Source organism: Branchiostoma belcheri, unplaced genomic scaffold (assembly GCF_001625305.1).
Source record: "Branchiostoma belcheri isolate BF01 breed outbred unplaced genomic scaffold, Haploidv18h27 scaffold240, whole genome shotgun sequence".
Classification (NCBI taxonomy): Eukaryota; Metazoa; Chordata; class Leptocardii; order Amphioxiformes; family Branchiostomatidae; genus Branchiostoma; species Branchiostoma belcheri.
The window spans coordinates 143,076-156,854 of NW_017803844.1; the positions used below are offsets into that span (position 1 = coordinate 143,076).

Sequence of the window (13,779 nt, forward strand, 5' to 3'; positions counted from 1 at the left end):
GGAGCAGTCACAGTAGAGCTCATTGTATCGTTATCAGCCAAACTAGTCAGCAATCGTCAACACCAGAACACGTCAGTCTGAGTCAGGTAACTCAAAGGACCGGATCGGGATATACGTCAGCATTTGCAGTACCAGTAGAGACACAATGGCCAAAACTACCAGGTTTTGCGGATGAGGACAACCGACTATCCACTTTTCATAATGGGGGGCCCCGTGGGCCGGGGAGCCTGCATCATGCTAGCCGGCGGCCGGACCTGCTGAAAAGGCTGGCGGTACGGCGTCATCGTCTGCGGCATCGGGTGTCTGGCCGGCGGCACGCCCACGCTGTGCACGGGGTGGCGCTGGGGCTGCAGAAAAGTAGGGATGGAACGCACCATGTTTACTGTAGCCATAACTGTGCCTATCTACTTCTATGCCTGAATGGGTTAGGGTTAGGATCAGGCTCGGTTCTGGATAGTCTGTAACGTATCCAGAACTGTGCCTATCTAGTTCTATGCCTGAATGGGTTTGGATCAGTATCATATCGAGAACTGTGCCTGTTTAGTTTTATGTCTGAATGGGGTAAGGAGTGCTACAACAAGCGAAGGATAGCCAACAAGCGAAGGAAAGGCAGCAAGCAAGCGGCAATGGCAAGCTGGTATTCCAAGGCAGGCACCTCAGAGTAGTGGTTGTACAGTGGGTTCCCTGGCTGTGACGGCCGCATGCACATAGCAGGACTCAGGGTGTTTTCCACAACACGGGACGGCTACAGGAAGACAAAATGGCCAAACACTACACTACACTACACTACACTACACTACAGGGAATCCTAAAAACACCGTCACACTTACTACAGGTTTGTACAGGTCTAAAACTGTTTGCTACAAATCTAGTTAACATGCAGATACAGAGAGATTTATCTATTAATCAGTATTATAGAGAAAGTAATGGCATAAACTGTAATGCCCCTACTTTTGCAATGTGTTGGTTCGTTGGTCGGTTTATTTCGATCTCCATTAGTTGTGTGACAAGCATTTGTAAAAAAAGACAAGGAATTTTAATCCTTAAATTACACACAATTTATAGGACTGAAAAAAGTTCCTATTAGAAAAAAAAAGAAACCATGCAGCTCCAGCCTGTGCGTAGCATGTAAGTTGGCTTGAGGCTCAATCCACCCCACATATCCTTTTTAACTGGTTTTGTTCGTTAAGATTTATACTCAAAGACACAAAATACCTGCTTAAAGAGGCAGGAAACAAAAAGGAAAAGACAAAATAAAAAATGTCTACATTCGCCCATTCCCTTCAGATGTTACCTGACCTAGCTCAGTCTCACCTGCACTACGTAGGTAGACGTCGTGACGTCTGGCGGTCTGAACGTGCCGGTTCTCTGCTGCACGTGGGGCACCACCGGCTGGCCTCCCACGTAACCCACGGAGCTCTGGGGCGGAACATGGGGCGGCAACTGGGTCAGCACCTGTTTTTTTTGTATTGGCAATGATACACGTCGTTACTTGGGTAAGTGCTGGCAGACTCAGCTGGCCACGGCTGACTCACAGAAAGTTTCAGATACAAAACAAACAAAACAAAACAAATATTCAAATTAGAAAACTCCTCCTCCGGCAATAGAAGGTTTAAATTATACAGTACAATACACACTTGAACGCAGTACATAATAATAAAGTATATTAAAGAAAATAAGTGTAAAAGTCATTCTTAAACAATAAGCAGCAATGTAGCTTGAGAGGATGTCTCTATTATGTATAAAGGTCAAGTAATGCTGAGGTCACATTTCCAAACCGGGGCCCAGCCGGGCAGTCTTATGGAACGAAAAGTATAATCATGATATGAGAGACAACAAAGCAAAAATGTTTAAAAAATTAATAATGGGAAGTATTTGCATATATTCTTGATATAAATTGTTGACTTTGCCTTAATTGAGACTCCCCAGTTGGGCCCCGGTTTGGAAATGTGACCTCAGCATTAGAGTGGATGGTAGGTAAAGAAAGGTTTTTAGTAAGCTAAAAATGGGGACGAAGATGGTTTCTGCACCTGGAGTGGGGGTCTCCGGTAGGTGGGGGCGGTCGAGGGCAGGGTGTGCAGGCTCTGCCCCACCTGCTGCACGGACGTGGTGACCGTGCGGAAGTTCGGCGGCGCCTGGATGTTGCGCGCGGTGTTCATGATGGCCTGCAAGACCTCGGACACTTTCCTGCTGGTGTTGACGCTGACCGGCGCCGCCTGCTGCGGGTTGTTGAAGGGGCAGACTTGAGACGTGGGTCGGGCCTGGGCAGCGGGCGCCACGGTGTTAGGAGGAGGCGAGGGCTCCGACACCGCCTTCAGGAGGGGAGGGGGGCCTGCACCGGACGGTTTCCGTCCTGATGCCTACATCCAAACAACAGCAAATTTATGTATCTCACCAACGCAGATGAACTTTCATGCTAACACTAAGTAACAGCAAATTCAACTATAATACTCTGATGTAGATTATAAATACCCATATTCTACCAAATGTGAAAGTTGTCATATCAGATTCCTCTTGCAGACCATCTCCCCTGGTGTCAAGGAGTGGACTGTTTTGAATGCAAAAACACTCTTTTAATGATCTTTTGTCTATTCTATGACAGCTACTGAGACCACACGTGCTACCTCTCCCCTGCCTAAGTCTGGTCTGCCCCCTCTAGCGTCCCCTGCTGCTAACCTAATTTGGGCCAATCTAAATCTGATGGGGGAACCCATAACACCTGGCATGTTAGCATTCTGTATATTTGACCAGTTTCTACTCTTTCCAGCCACTTCTGTAGCCTGGTAGAGGCTAAACGTCCAATGCAAATGTACCATTGGTTTACCAACTGTGTTATTACATGCCAATTATGTTCTCCCTGTACCTGAGAGTTGGTTGTTTCCTCGGCATCTTCGGTGAGGTCGATCACTGCGTTCACATTGGCCGTGTCTTGAGACGGTACCCGGGCTTTCTCCGGAGGTTTCTGCCTTGTAGGAGGAGCTGAAAGAACACAGACAAACAGACCATCACATACATGAAGTTATGTTTCAGCCTTGGCTCTCTTCAGATGCCAATTGCATTGGGCACCCAAGAAGCATGTTTTCCCTCGAATTTGTATAAGCTGATTTTCAAATCTGATGTCCATTTGTCAACCTACTGGTTGTTGAATGAAGAACTGTTTTCAACAGTCTCTTGCCAACCTCTGTTGAAATTAATCACAGATGATCAGATCTTGTACAACAAATGATGCGAAAAAAGGTGTAGGGGTCTATCCCAGTGCTAGAGGATCAAACAACTTCGTTTGGTTTGATGCAGCTTGTACTTATTGTGTTAGGCCATACCAAGTAATCTATATGGATGACGTCCGCAAGCGTACTGATTTTTGCCTGTTCACAGAAAAAAAGATAGTCTGCTTTTGTAACTGTGACCAAAGAGACACTACAGTGCTGCAAATCAAAAGATTGGAACGTCGGTGAAGGTTAGACATCCAGTTAATAAGCAATTACTCAAGCAAGTGGATATGATTTTGGAAGCATGGGCACAAAAGATCGGAAGATGTGCTGAAAGAATAGAAATAGGGCAGGACAACAACTGATGTTCCACTGATTTATTGCTGTTTTCATGATGAGTAAAATACTTGTTGGTTGTTAGAGTGTGTTGTCTCATTCAAGTCGTTTTCTAACATTTGTCGTCCCTAATTTAGTTTTCTTGTTTCTTTACAGTCCTTGATTTTTTCAGTTCTCGCATTAGATTTAGGGTCAGCAGAGGACGTCATCCATAAAAATTACTTGGTGTGGCCTAAAGATGGTTACACGAGACAAAGTAATGGCAACTGCACCTTGTAGTGGTTGGCGATACTGATGTTATGAGCTAACACTGCTGTTGCGCGTGGTTGTGCTGGGTCGGTGGTAGGTGCGGACAGGGGGAGGGGTTTGGAGGTGGTGCACCAGGGTGGGGATGTTGTGGGGAGGGTTAGGGACACCTGTAGGTGGAGGTGAACATGCGTAAGCATTCCAAGCGACCCTTAGCAAACCACAAGCACATTAGAAAGAATCTGTACCTGACAGTCTTGCATTACAAGAAAAAGTTAGACTTAGAGCCACTCCCAAAATAATCTAAACAAGAGAGCTTTTTAAAAAGCTGGCCGGAGCGAAATTAGGGGAGGGAGAGTGGAGGACTAATAAAAGTTGGCTGGCAGAACAAATGTTTTTACTGCCAATCAGGCAACATTTTCCTTTCTTAGTGAACACTCACATAATTCCAGGCAACAGTTTCCTTTCTTAGTGAACACTCACATAATTACAAACTATTTGGAATAGCATGGATGCCCGTGTATTATTTACCAAACAAAAATCCGACGCCAAAACTGCCAGATATATTTTTGCTCTTCTCTCCGAACGCAAGCCGAGGGTCAATGACCTGCGCCCGCGACTAGACAAACGCGGTAAAACACGGAACTTGTACGTTGGCGAGCCATGGCATCAGATTTTTCTGCAAGGCACGGAATGATTGCGAACTACTTCGTGATGAAACCACTAAAGTTTTCACTCCGTGGCCAGGTAGTCGTAGAAATACGTTAGAAAGCAGCCTTCCTTCACTGCCGCATGAGGAAGCTTCCCGAAAGTGGAAAATTCCGCGGTGTTGTGTGGGTGGGCAGTGAACTTTTAACTTTGAACTGAGTCTCTAGCCAATCAAAACACAGGTTATTTAAGGTCAACCAATCAGAGCGTAGATCGTCCGTAACATGAATATTAATGACGGCTCTATTCATGAATATTAATTGCTTCTGCAATCTTCGACTAACCTACCAAACACCGGGACACGGGACACAGGACACGTGCAATTAAGGCGGCCAAAATTCCCGGAAAAAACAACCAAAGCCCACAAACTCAGCTGACAATGGTGCAAGCTTTGAGTCCAAAGAATGTGAGCATCAAAAGAATATCACCCATACAATGTTGCAACTTGCACATGGAGTATTCAGTAGTAAATGCACGCACACACCTGTAGGGGTTGCCCTCTGACCTGACCCGACCTGTTGCTGGGCGACAGGCTGGGGAGGGGGCGGTTTCGGCGCCGTGGCGACCTGTGGTTGTGGTGGACCTGCCCTCTGTGCCCCGATTAGATCCTTCACCGTGTTTCTCCGGGCCTGCGTGGGAGGCTGGACGATCGTGACGTTGGGGTTAGTGGGCTGCATGCTCGTCTGTGGGCCGACGGCTTCGGTTGCCATGGAGACGCGCTGGACGAACGGAGGCTGGTTGTAGGTTGGCACGGGAGGCTTTGGCACCACTTGCTGTCTAGAGGCTGCAGCTGTCACCTGTGGATGTGAAAGATTTGGAACTTGAGAACTTCTGTCTCTCTTGACTGTTCTTTCCTGCCAAAATCATTTACCAAAACAAACTAAATGCCTTCTCGAATGCTGAGTCAAACCTGGCCAAGCATCCACCTCTACAAGATGGCCACCTGGCCATAACAACCACCTGTTCCCCAGTTCCATTGGTAAAACCGGTCTTCTTCCATAGGTTAAAAAAACCTTTGGCGACCTCTCCAAAAAGGCCACATGTCTAAGAAGGCCACCCCTCCAAAAAAGACTACCTCTACAAGCCGGCCACTTGGCCATAGCAACCACCTTTTCCCGGCCTCGTGTATTTTCCATGGGCACAAACCTTAACCGACCTGCTTCGGAAGGCCACCTGTCCAAGAAGACCACTTTACCTCGGTCTCCTGTGTGGCCTTCTTAGGCAGCTTTGACTGAAGTGCGATTTGAACATGACTGTAAATGATAATCCTGCCATCAGCTCACCATAATGATAAAAACAGACCTTTCTCATGCCGGCACATTTCTGCAATCGCCGTGGCTATATACACTCCCAGTTTGTATATAAAAGACAAAAAGGTTTTATATACACTCCGAAATACTAGCCTCCATGGTAGGCCCAAAACCTAGCCATTTACGTTACGGCCAACATGGCTGCCCCGCGCCGTCCCGATTGAAGTTAGGGGACGGATTTCTAACTTGGGCTGCACTGGACAACTTTCAGAAAACGACCCACGTTGAGCTGAGTAAGACCACAAGCAAAAAGGTGGAAACTGGGAACCGAAAGTTACCCGAAGGCGTTGAAAATAGCGTGAGTGCCGGTCTCCGTGCCGTCCGGAGCTGGCGTGCCCCCCTCCCCTCCTCTGCTCCGAACGTCAGTCAGATCGCAGCGTCCCGCAAGTTGGGACGACTTTCTATTAAATAAACCGCTCTTCCTCGGCTTATACTGGCGTTGGTCAAAGGGAAAAAAAAACAGCGCAGACGCCTGCCTGCAAACCTACATAATTTTAAGCAAAGTAATCGGGGAAAATACGCAGTAATAATACACGCTAACTTGAAAATGTGTATCGGCGCTGTTGTTCCACGCCACGCTCTGAGTAACACAAATTACACACAATCTACAACTGTTTTTGTGTCCCAAACAAGTCCTTTTACGCGACTTGCTATGCGGCTGTTTCAAAATCAAAGCCGCATTTTTAACACACTGGGTGTGTATACAAAAGACAAATAAATTTCATATACACACTGGGAGTGTATATAAAAGACAAATAGATTTTATATACACTCTGGGAGTGTATATAAAAGACAGATAGATTGTATGTACACTCTGGGAGTGTATATAAAAGACAAATAGATTCTGGGGACAAATAGATTTTATATACACTTTGGGAGTGTATATAAAAGACAAATAGATTTTATGTACACTCCTAGAGTGTATATAGCCACGTTCTTCTGCAATTTTGCTAGAGGCCACGCCAATTCAATTTGTTGGTTCTCTGATACTTTCATAAAAAATATGAAGCAACAGGGAGAAAAAAAACTGACTTACGCATCCTACGATAGCTCCAAATGCTACAATCATAAGAGCCATGCAGTCGAGATGCCAGGCTGGTTTATAATTCTAACAATGAATTTTTAAACTTTTAATAAAATCACTGCATTGACAAATGGAAAAACTGTAACTACTTGGAAGAAAAGGAGTTTCTTCAACAGCTGGGGCCGAAATATGGAGTTGATTCAGAACCTTAATAACTAATTTTTTTAGCAAGTCAGAAAAAAAATGAAGCAGGTAAATCTGAGAGCCAATTGATTGAATTAGTGTGGCCTTATGTATACCGTGTATTCCCCCAGTGTTTTGATTGACACACCTGTAAAACACAGTTGTACAGCCCGACGAGAGCTGGCTGCTTTTGAGCAGGTGGCTCGGGTGCAGTAGTGTTCGGCTGCAGTACCACAGGAGAGTGCATGGGGGCACTGTTGTCAGCCTAGCCAGAATGAAGCATGTACTTTTTCAGACACATGCAAAGTTTTCTTCAACTTTCTATGGATAACGATTTAGTACTGGAAGGCATTAATTGATTACAGAATCGTAAGGTTAATCGACTGCCCAAATATGTACTGAATTACTATTTAAATAAAAACCTACCGCAGGATTCGGTGCTGATGTTGATCCACCTGATCTTTGGGAACTCAAAACTTGAGCAGTGGGCTGCTGCTGCTGCTGTTCAATAATAAAAAAGATTGATGTATTTTATACATTTCTTTTGGTAACTGCCCCCATAAAGCCTCTTTTTGCTACTAACATATTAGAAGGTTACATTTGCAAGCGAATACAAAATATTTCCCTTCTTGCAATTAGATTCGAAGAAAATGAAAAAGTATCATGCATAAGACAGTTTGTACACAAATGTTCATGCATGTCAACATTGTGCCATTCATTCATCATGCAGTACTGTTAATAATCAGCAGGAGGCGCTACTGTAACTGTGACGCACTCACCAAGCACAATGAACATGCTGGATACATGGCAAACTACATGTTGATTTGAGTCAATCATTTAAAGAAACAACAAGAAATCGGGGACTTAAGACTTCCTAAAAGTGTTTTGGGTTTTTGTTGATGGATCAGAACTCTAGAGGGGATGTACATGTACATGCAATCAGGTATTACACGTCTTCTTGAATTCCTCCAAACACTACCCTACTACCCACCCAGCATGTGCTGGGTCACCTACAGGCGTGACCTCCCTGCCAAATCAACTGCCAAAATCACCTCCCACCCACCATGCAACCGAGACTATTCTAGCACTAGCAGACACACAAACCCAACTCAGCCGCCCAAAACAATACTTCCTTACACGGAAGTAAAAAAAACAACTAGAGGATACAAGGTTAGTATCGGTATCAGGTCTGCCTGTACACCCACGTCCACCGGCCTTGGTCCGCCTATGGCTCGCCGCCTCTTCAGTTCTCTAATCAACTTATCTTGTTCCTGGTTCATCGTCACCAGTTTCTTGGTTACCAGAATTAGCCGCAGCGTTTTTTTCTGATTTGAAAAAATAAAAATAAAAAAAAAAATGCTTGCAAGTGTCATTCTGGGCACATACATTTTGTACCATCCCAAAAATGGTTCAAGAGTCTTCGTATCTTGAACAGTAAGCTGTTAAGTTAAAATTTGGATTTATTCATGCATTAAGAGATTTTGCACAGAACAGTGGATGCAGGGGTCTCTACAACAGAATGCCTTTTCTTCTTTTCAGGGCTCGAAATTCCACCTGCATATGAATGTTACTTTAATGCCAGGTAAGATTGAAGTTGTGCACTAGCAGGTATTTCTGATGTCTACCTGCACCAGTCCATGTACTGGGTTCATACCTGGTGTATGTGAGTTTTCATTTGTGTATTCAATTTGATGGGTACCAGCTACATTTTGAAAGAAGTGTAAAAGGCATAGTGGCAATGGTTTCTGAACAGTTTGTAGTATGACCATACATCCTAAATTTTGGGCGGTGCAGGTAAAATTTGTCGGGTATGCAGAAAAGAAGTATTTCAAGCCCTAGCGTTTGTTTTCATTCTGCATGCCCAACCCACCAATCTCCTTGGAAGCATCCGAGAACCAAGAAATTAAGATGGTGTGGCCTAACCTACATGTCAGCATTCCAGTCACATCGGCAACAGCAGAGACGGAGGATAATCAAGCATGATGTGTAAGATGAGGGCGGATGCATGTAAATGGCAAGTACACCTGGCCATTTTCTTTGTATCGCGATGAAAGTAGTTCTTACTTGAGTGGTAGTGCATGTTTTTAATGCGGTTTTCAACAGCGTTAGCAGAGTTTCTATTCCTCAAATCAGCATCAAGCACCAGATTAATTGCAAGCCTAGAATCTATAGATTGCATTGTACCAGAGACGAACATATCCCATTGAACTCGTTCTTAATATTTAGAAAAAAAAGTTGACAAACCTGGAATTTCCAGGCATACTCCTCCCAGCCCTTGAACACTTTGGTCAACTTGGCAACTCTGTCCTGTAATTGCTTCATCTGGCTGTTTGCTTTGGCTGTGCAATGAGCTACCTTTTCCTCCACCATCTAGAGAGGTACATTTTCATGGTTTTCATATACTTGATGTATACTTGTTTGCTCTTGCTATAGTTACATACATCGAGCAACACATACTTCAGCATCTCATAACTTGATCTAAGGTGGTCAAGGCTCTGAAACTATTGTCACAGTGATATGATTGTTAAATTTGTTATAACGTGTTAATATCTAAATACAGAGAAAGTTTCAAGCAATGGAATTGCCATGGAGAGGTCACCGTAAAAAACACACGAAAATTAAACAACTACGGAAGTTTCTGCATTTTCAGTGACTTGGTTGCTGACTTCATTTCATCATGCTGATATTAAGAGAAATTTGAAAACTTTCAAACAATGAAGCTTTGTGTAATGCCACACAAATTTAATTTGTTGCTTTTCGGATTCGCCTGTCCATTTTTTTCTGATTTGCAAAAAAAAAAATTAGGTTCTTAATCAACTCCAAAATGCTCAATGAAAGACATATTTTGGCCACAATGGTTGAAGAAAGTCCCTTTCTTCCTACTTTTTCCATGAACAATGTAGTTTCATTAAAAGTTAAAAATTTATTGTTTGAATTATAAATCAGCCTGGTATGTTGACTTCATGTCTCTTATCGTAACATTTCCGGCTATCCTGGGGTTTCCTTTCTGTTTGTTTTTTTTAGTTTCGACCTGTTGGTCCATATAAAAAAAAATCCGAGAAGCAACAAATTAAATTGGCGTGGCCTAAGGATGAAAAAGAGCATTTCACAGAAGGTTCCTGGACCTTTCTGAGTTCCTCCTTCCCCAGCAGCTGCTGTGGCTGTGCTGCCCACGTGGTGTTACTCCCCACTGCTCTCGTGACGTTAGTGCGGGCCGGAACGTTACGAAAGTGAATGGCAGACTGGCTGATCGAACTGTCAACTGAAGTGGGGAAAGAGTCTTTGTCCTTATTCAAATTGCAACAACTCTACAAGACATGGTGGAGCACTTGGCAGCATAATACAGCACTAAAGAAGAAATGCATACCAAAAATCACGATGGTCTGGCAACAGCAGTTCTTGACGTATCCCCCTTCAAATATATTTCAACAAATGCCCCAAAAGCTGCTAGGGGCCCAAAGTTACACCTCATACTCCCAGCTCGATGGAGCACTCCACTACTGAAAAATCATGAACCTGGTACTTCCAGAAAATTTTACCTCAATTTTTTTTAAGCTCCGCTGCAGTATTGTAGGTACCCACCAGGAGGCCCCATTATCAAACTTGACCTTCCTCTTCTCAACCCCTACCCATCCACTAAATATCATGTAAAACCATTCGCAGCACCAGGTGAACCATCTTCGAACTTGACTTTCTTTCCACAGCCGCTACTCACCTACCAAATATCATGAAGATCCATCCATAGCTTTTCAAGTTATGAAGTTAACACAGAAAACAGCCAGTCTACCATAGCAAAACTGAGACTGCATTGTCAATGCTGCATTTTATCAGGATTTCTAACAGAATGCTTTAAGTACTTTGTAATTCAACAATTTATCTGTATGTTCTGACTGTATTTTCAAGAACTTTAAGCCTTAAAGGGGCATCATGTAGTTTTTTACGCAAAGAATTCAAATATTCTAAATATACCAAATCTCAGTGTTATCAACATTTACTATCACTTTTCAGCACATTTCCGTCATTATTTCACATTTCTGGCGTATATTTTGTGCGCACAAACAGTGCACTTTCATTTTGCGGTGACACCGGCTTTGTACAACAACAACAACATCCAGTGGTAGGTTCCCCCACTGGGTGGCTAATTAGTTTGGCACTCCCCATATCTAGGCCAGGTCAGCTAGGTAGAGATCAGCTTCTTGCAGACACTCATATCTTTTATATACGCAGGCTATGATTATGAACTTTGTCTATTTTGCTGGGCATCAATAAACTGGTCATTGTCCATTCAAAATTCAAAAAAAATCTGGTAACGGTCAAACCTCCTTGGGTCTGGTAGGCTATCAGCTGGCACCCCACTGGGCGGTAATCCCCACTCAGCCCTGATCAGCCATATATGGCATATGTGCATGTGGCCAGAGAGGTTTTGAATCAGGATCATTCAGTGTTTTTAAGCATGCTTGTATGGAGTAAGGATGTTGCATTTTCTCTTCCTGAATATTGTTCTCGGAATACTAAAGGGTTAAGTCAACTTACTATGTAAAGAAATGACTGGAAAATATACTTTTTGTATTGTCCTGAAGTTACATAATGCCCCTTTAAATTTGGATCAATGCACAACTTCAATGACATTTCTTTAAATACATGTAGCCATTAGGAGAAGACCCTTTTAAGACATTGTTACTCACTCACTCACTATCCAAGCTTCGATTTCCCTGCTGCCGGTATCCCTTTCCGTTAACAAACAGGAAATCATGTACTGACAGCTACCAGGTATTTCAGACACTTCAATCCAATCCAATACCTGCAAAGTAGGGATGTGTACCTATTGACAACTTCAGGTACAGGTACAGAGGTTCAGGTACAGGTCCGGACCTAATAAGTCCAGACCTAATAAGTGGCCTAATAATTCAAAGGTAAAGGAGGCATTTTTATGACAATAACAATTTGGTGTTATGGAAAAAAAAACATAAAAATGACCGAACAACTAACACAGAATGTTAATTTTGACTTTTTGTATTTTTAACTATGGGTGACAGTGCTAAATCAACATCCGTTCAACAAGATTTTCATGTTTTGTCTTAAAATGTGGGTATACACAAGTATAAATCTGATCAGGTCCAGTACTCGGTACATGACGATTAGGTATTTTGGACCTGTACCAAAACCATTTTTCAGGTACAGGTACAGGTACACCGTATAGGTACACATCCCTACTGCAAAGGTAAATATAATTGGGAACAGTACTAAGCTCACCTGCAACGGTTGCCACAGTTTTATGGACAAATGCTGGAGATGCACCGTTGTCTAGTCTTGGCTTCTTCGCATCCTGCTGCCCAGGGTTTGGCTCCCCCTCTCTTTTCTTTCCGCCAGGCAAACCCTGATCGTGCTGCACAGAGGACTGACCTCGAGAGGATGGGATATCATCAATAACAATGGCAACAGGCTCTGCATCCATTTTAGTCTGTGTCTGTTGTTCCTCTGGGCCGGCCGGCAGTCTACCGTTGGTAGGAGGGGTTTAAAAGGGAAACTAGATGTTTTGTCCTTGTACGCACTACTTTCTGTCGGCACTTGTGCACACCCTGTCTGAGGACGATATGCGGTGGCGTGGCCCAGCGAGGCTCACTTAGGGTCTAACAAAGAACTCAATGCATCTAAGTCGCCTCGGACATATATTAATCAGCTAACACTTGGCCCGGGGTTGGGCCGCTGTTTTCTCTGTTGATTAGGTGGGGAGGGGGGCTATTCACATAAATATGAATGCAATATTGTACACTGTAAAAATCGCCTAAGACTTCAAAGCGAACTTTTTTCTTTTATGTTACGATTTACTTTATCATCAACTTGTTAGGAGAAGCATTGTTCTGACCTGTAAGCTTGTGTATCTCCACCTGTTTGTTACCGCATATGCGGTGATTTAGAGGGGAAACGGAGGGGAACTATTGGGAAAAATCAGAGCGACTGTTTTTTGCCGCATACGCGGTAGTTTAGAAGGAAAAAGCGGAGAGAAATTATTGGGAAAGTCAAAGCTGCCGTGTACATGTAACTGTAATAGAATAGGAAAGCTGGCTGCACCACGCCACCAGTAGTAGTAGTAGTTCTGAGAAATTATGTACATTTAGAATGACGTCTCAGGTTGGCCCTATACTTTGAGGTTAAATGGTAGAGTAAGCAGGCAGAATAGGGTAAGATGTTCGTATTTTTATGTAGACACCAGAGACCCGGTATACTTATGAAACCATGTAATTCCTTTTCCCCCAAAAGTCATACCAGTACATCTCAACAGACTTGAGAATTCGAGATTTAAATTCTCTGTAACTACACACAGGGGAATAATAGTTATACAAATGTAGTTTTATGTTTTTGACGAAACTTTTCGTCATTGATTTTGTAACGCTAAGCCTTGTCTCATGGACGATCTTGCAGGCTCACATTGCCCGATGGACTAAGGCATGTGTTATTACACATGTCCCACGAAGCCCCGGCCAACACCACCAGGCCGGGGTGGACGCCAAGGAGAAGAATGGCGGCTACCATCTTCAGAGGCTTGTGGGTAAGTTCAGTAGCGACTTTGATACTGAATGAAATTCATTTATTGTGAGTTTTTGCCCCAGGGGATAGGTAATTTCGTCTTTGCAGTTGTAGCATTTATAAAAAGGTCAAAGGCTATGACAATATTTGATCAGGTCTAGAAACAGACTATCAACAAAGTAATTTCAATACATGTGTTTTTGCAACCTCTTTTGTCCGCTATGTGGCTTGTCTT

The 13,779-nt window shown here is 43.5% G+C and overlaps 1 protein-coding gene across 1 annotated transcript in view; it reads right to left on the bottom strand.

Moving 5' to 3' along the window:
- LOC109471227 (activating transcription factor 7-interacting protein 1-like) overlaps nucleotides 1-12,471 on the bottom strand; it is a 14,520-nt gene extending 2,049 nt beyond the window's left edge. The window contains exons 1-9 of the mRNA XM_019770510.1: nucleotides 12,270-12,471; nucleotides 10,142-10,278; nucleotides 9,261-9,386; nucleotides 7,443-7,517; nucleotides 5,005-5,296; nucleotides 2,864-2,979; nucleotides 2,031-2,360; nucleotides 1,315-1,419; nucleotides 255-347 (exon numbers count right to left, since the gene is read on the bottom strand). Of these exons, the coding sequence (XP_019626069.1) occupies nucleotides 255-347; nucleotides 1,315-1,419; nucleotides 2,031-2,360; nucleotides 2,864-2,979; nucleotides 5,005-5,296; nucleotides 7,443-7,517; nucleotides 9,261-9,386; nucleotides 10,142-10,278; nucleotides 12,270-12,471 (1,476 nt within the window). The remainder of the gene's footprint in view (nucleotides 1-254; nucleotides 348-1,314; nucleotides 1,420-2,030; nucleotides 2,361-2,863; nucleotides 2,980-5,004; nucleotides 5,297-7,442; nucleotides 7,518-9,260; nucleotides 9,387-10,141; nucleotides 10,279-12,269) is intronic.
- Between the last annotated feature and the right edge of the window lie 1,308 nt (nucleotides 12,472-13,779).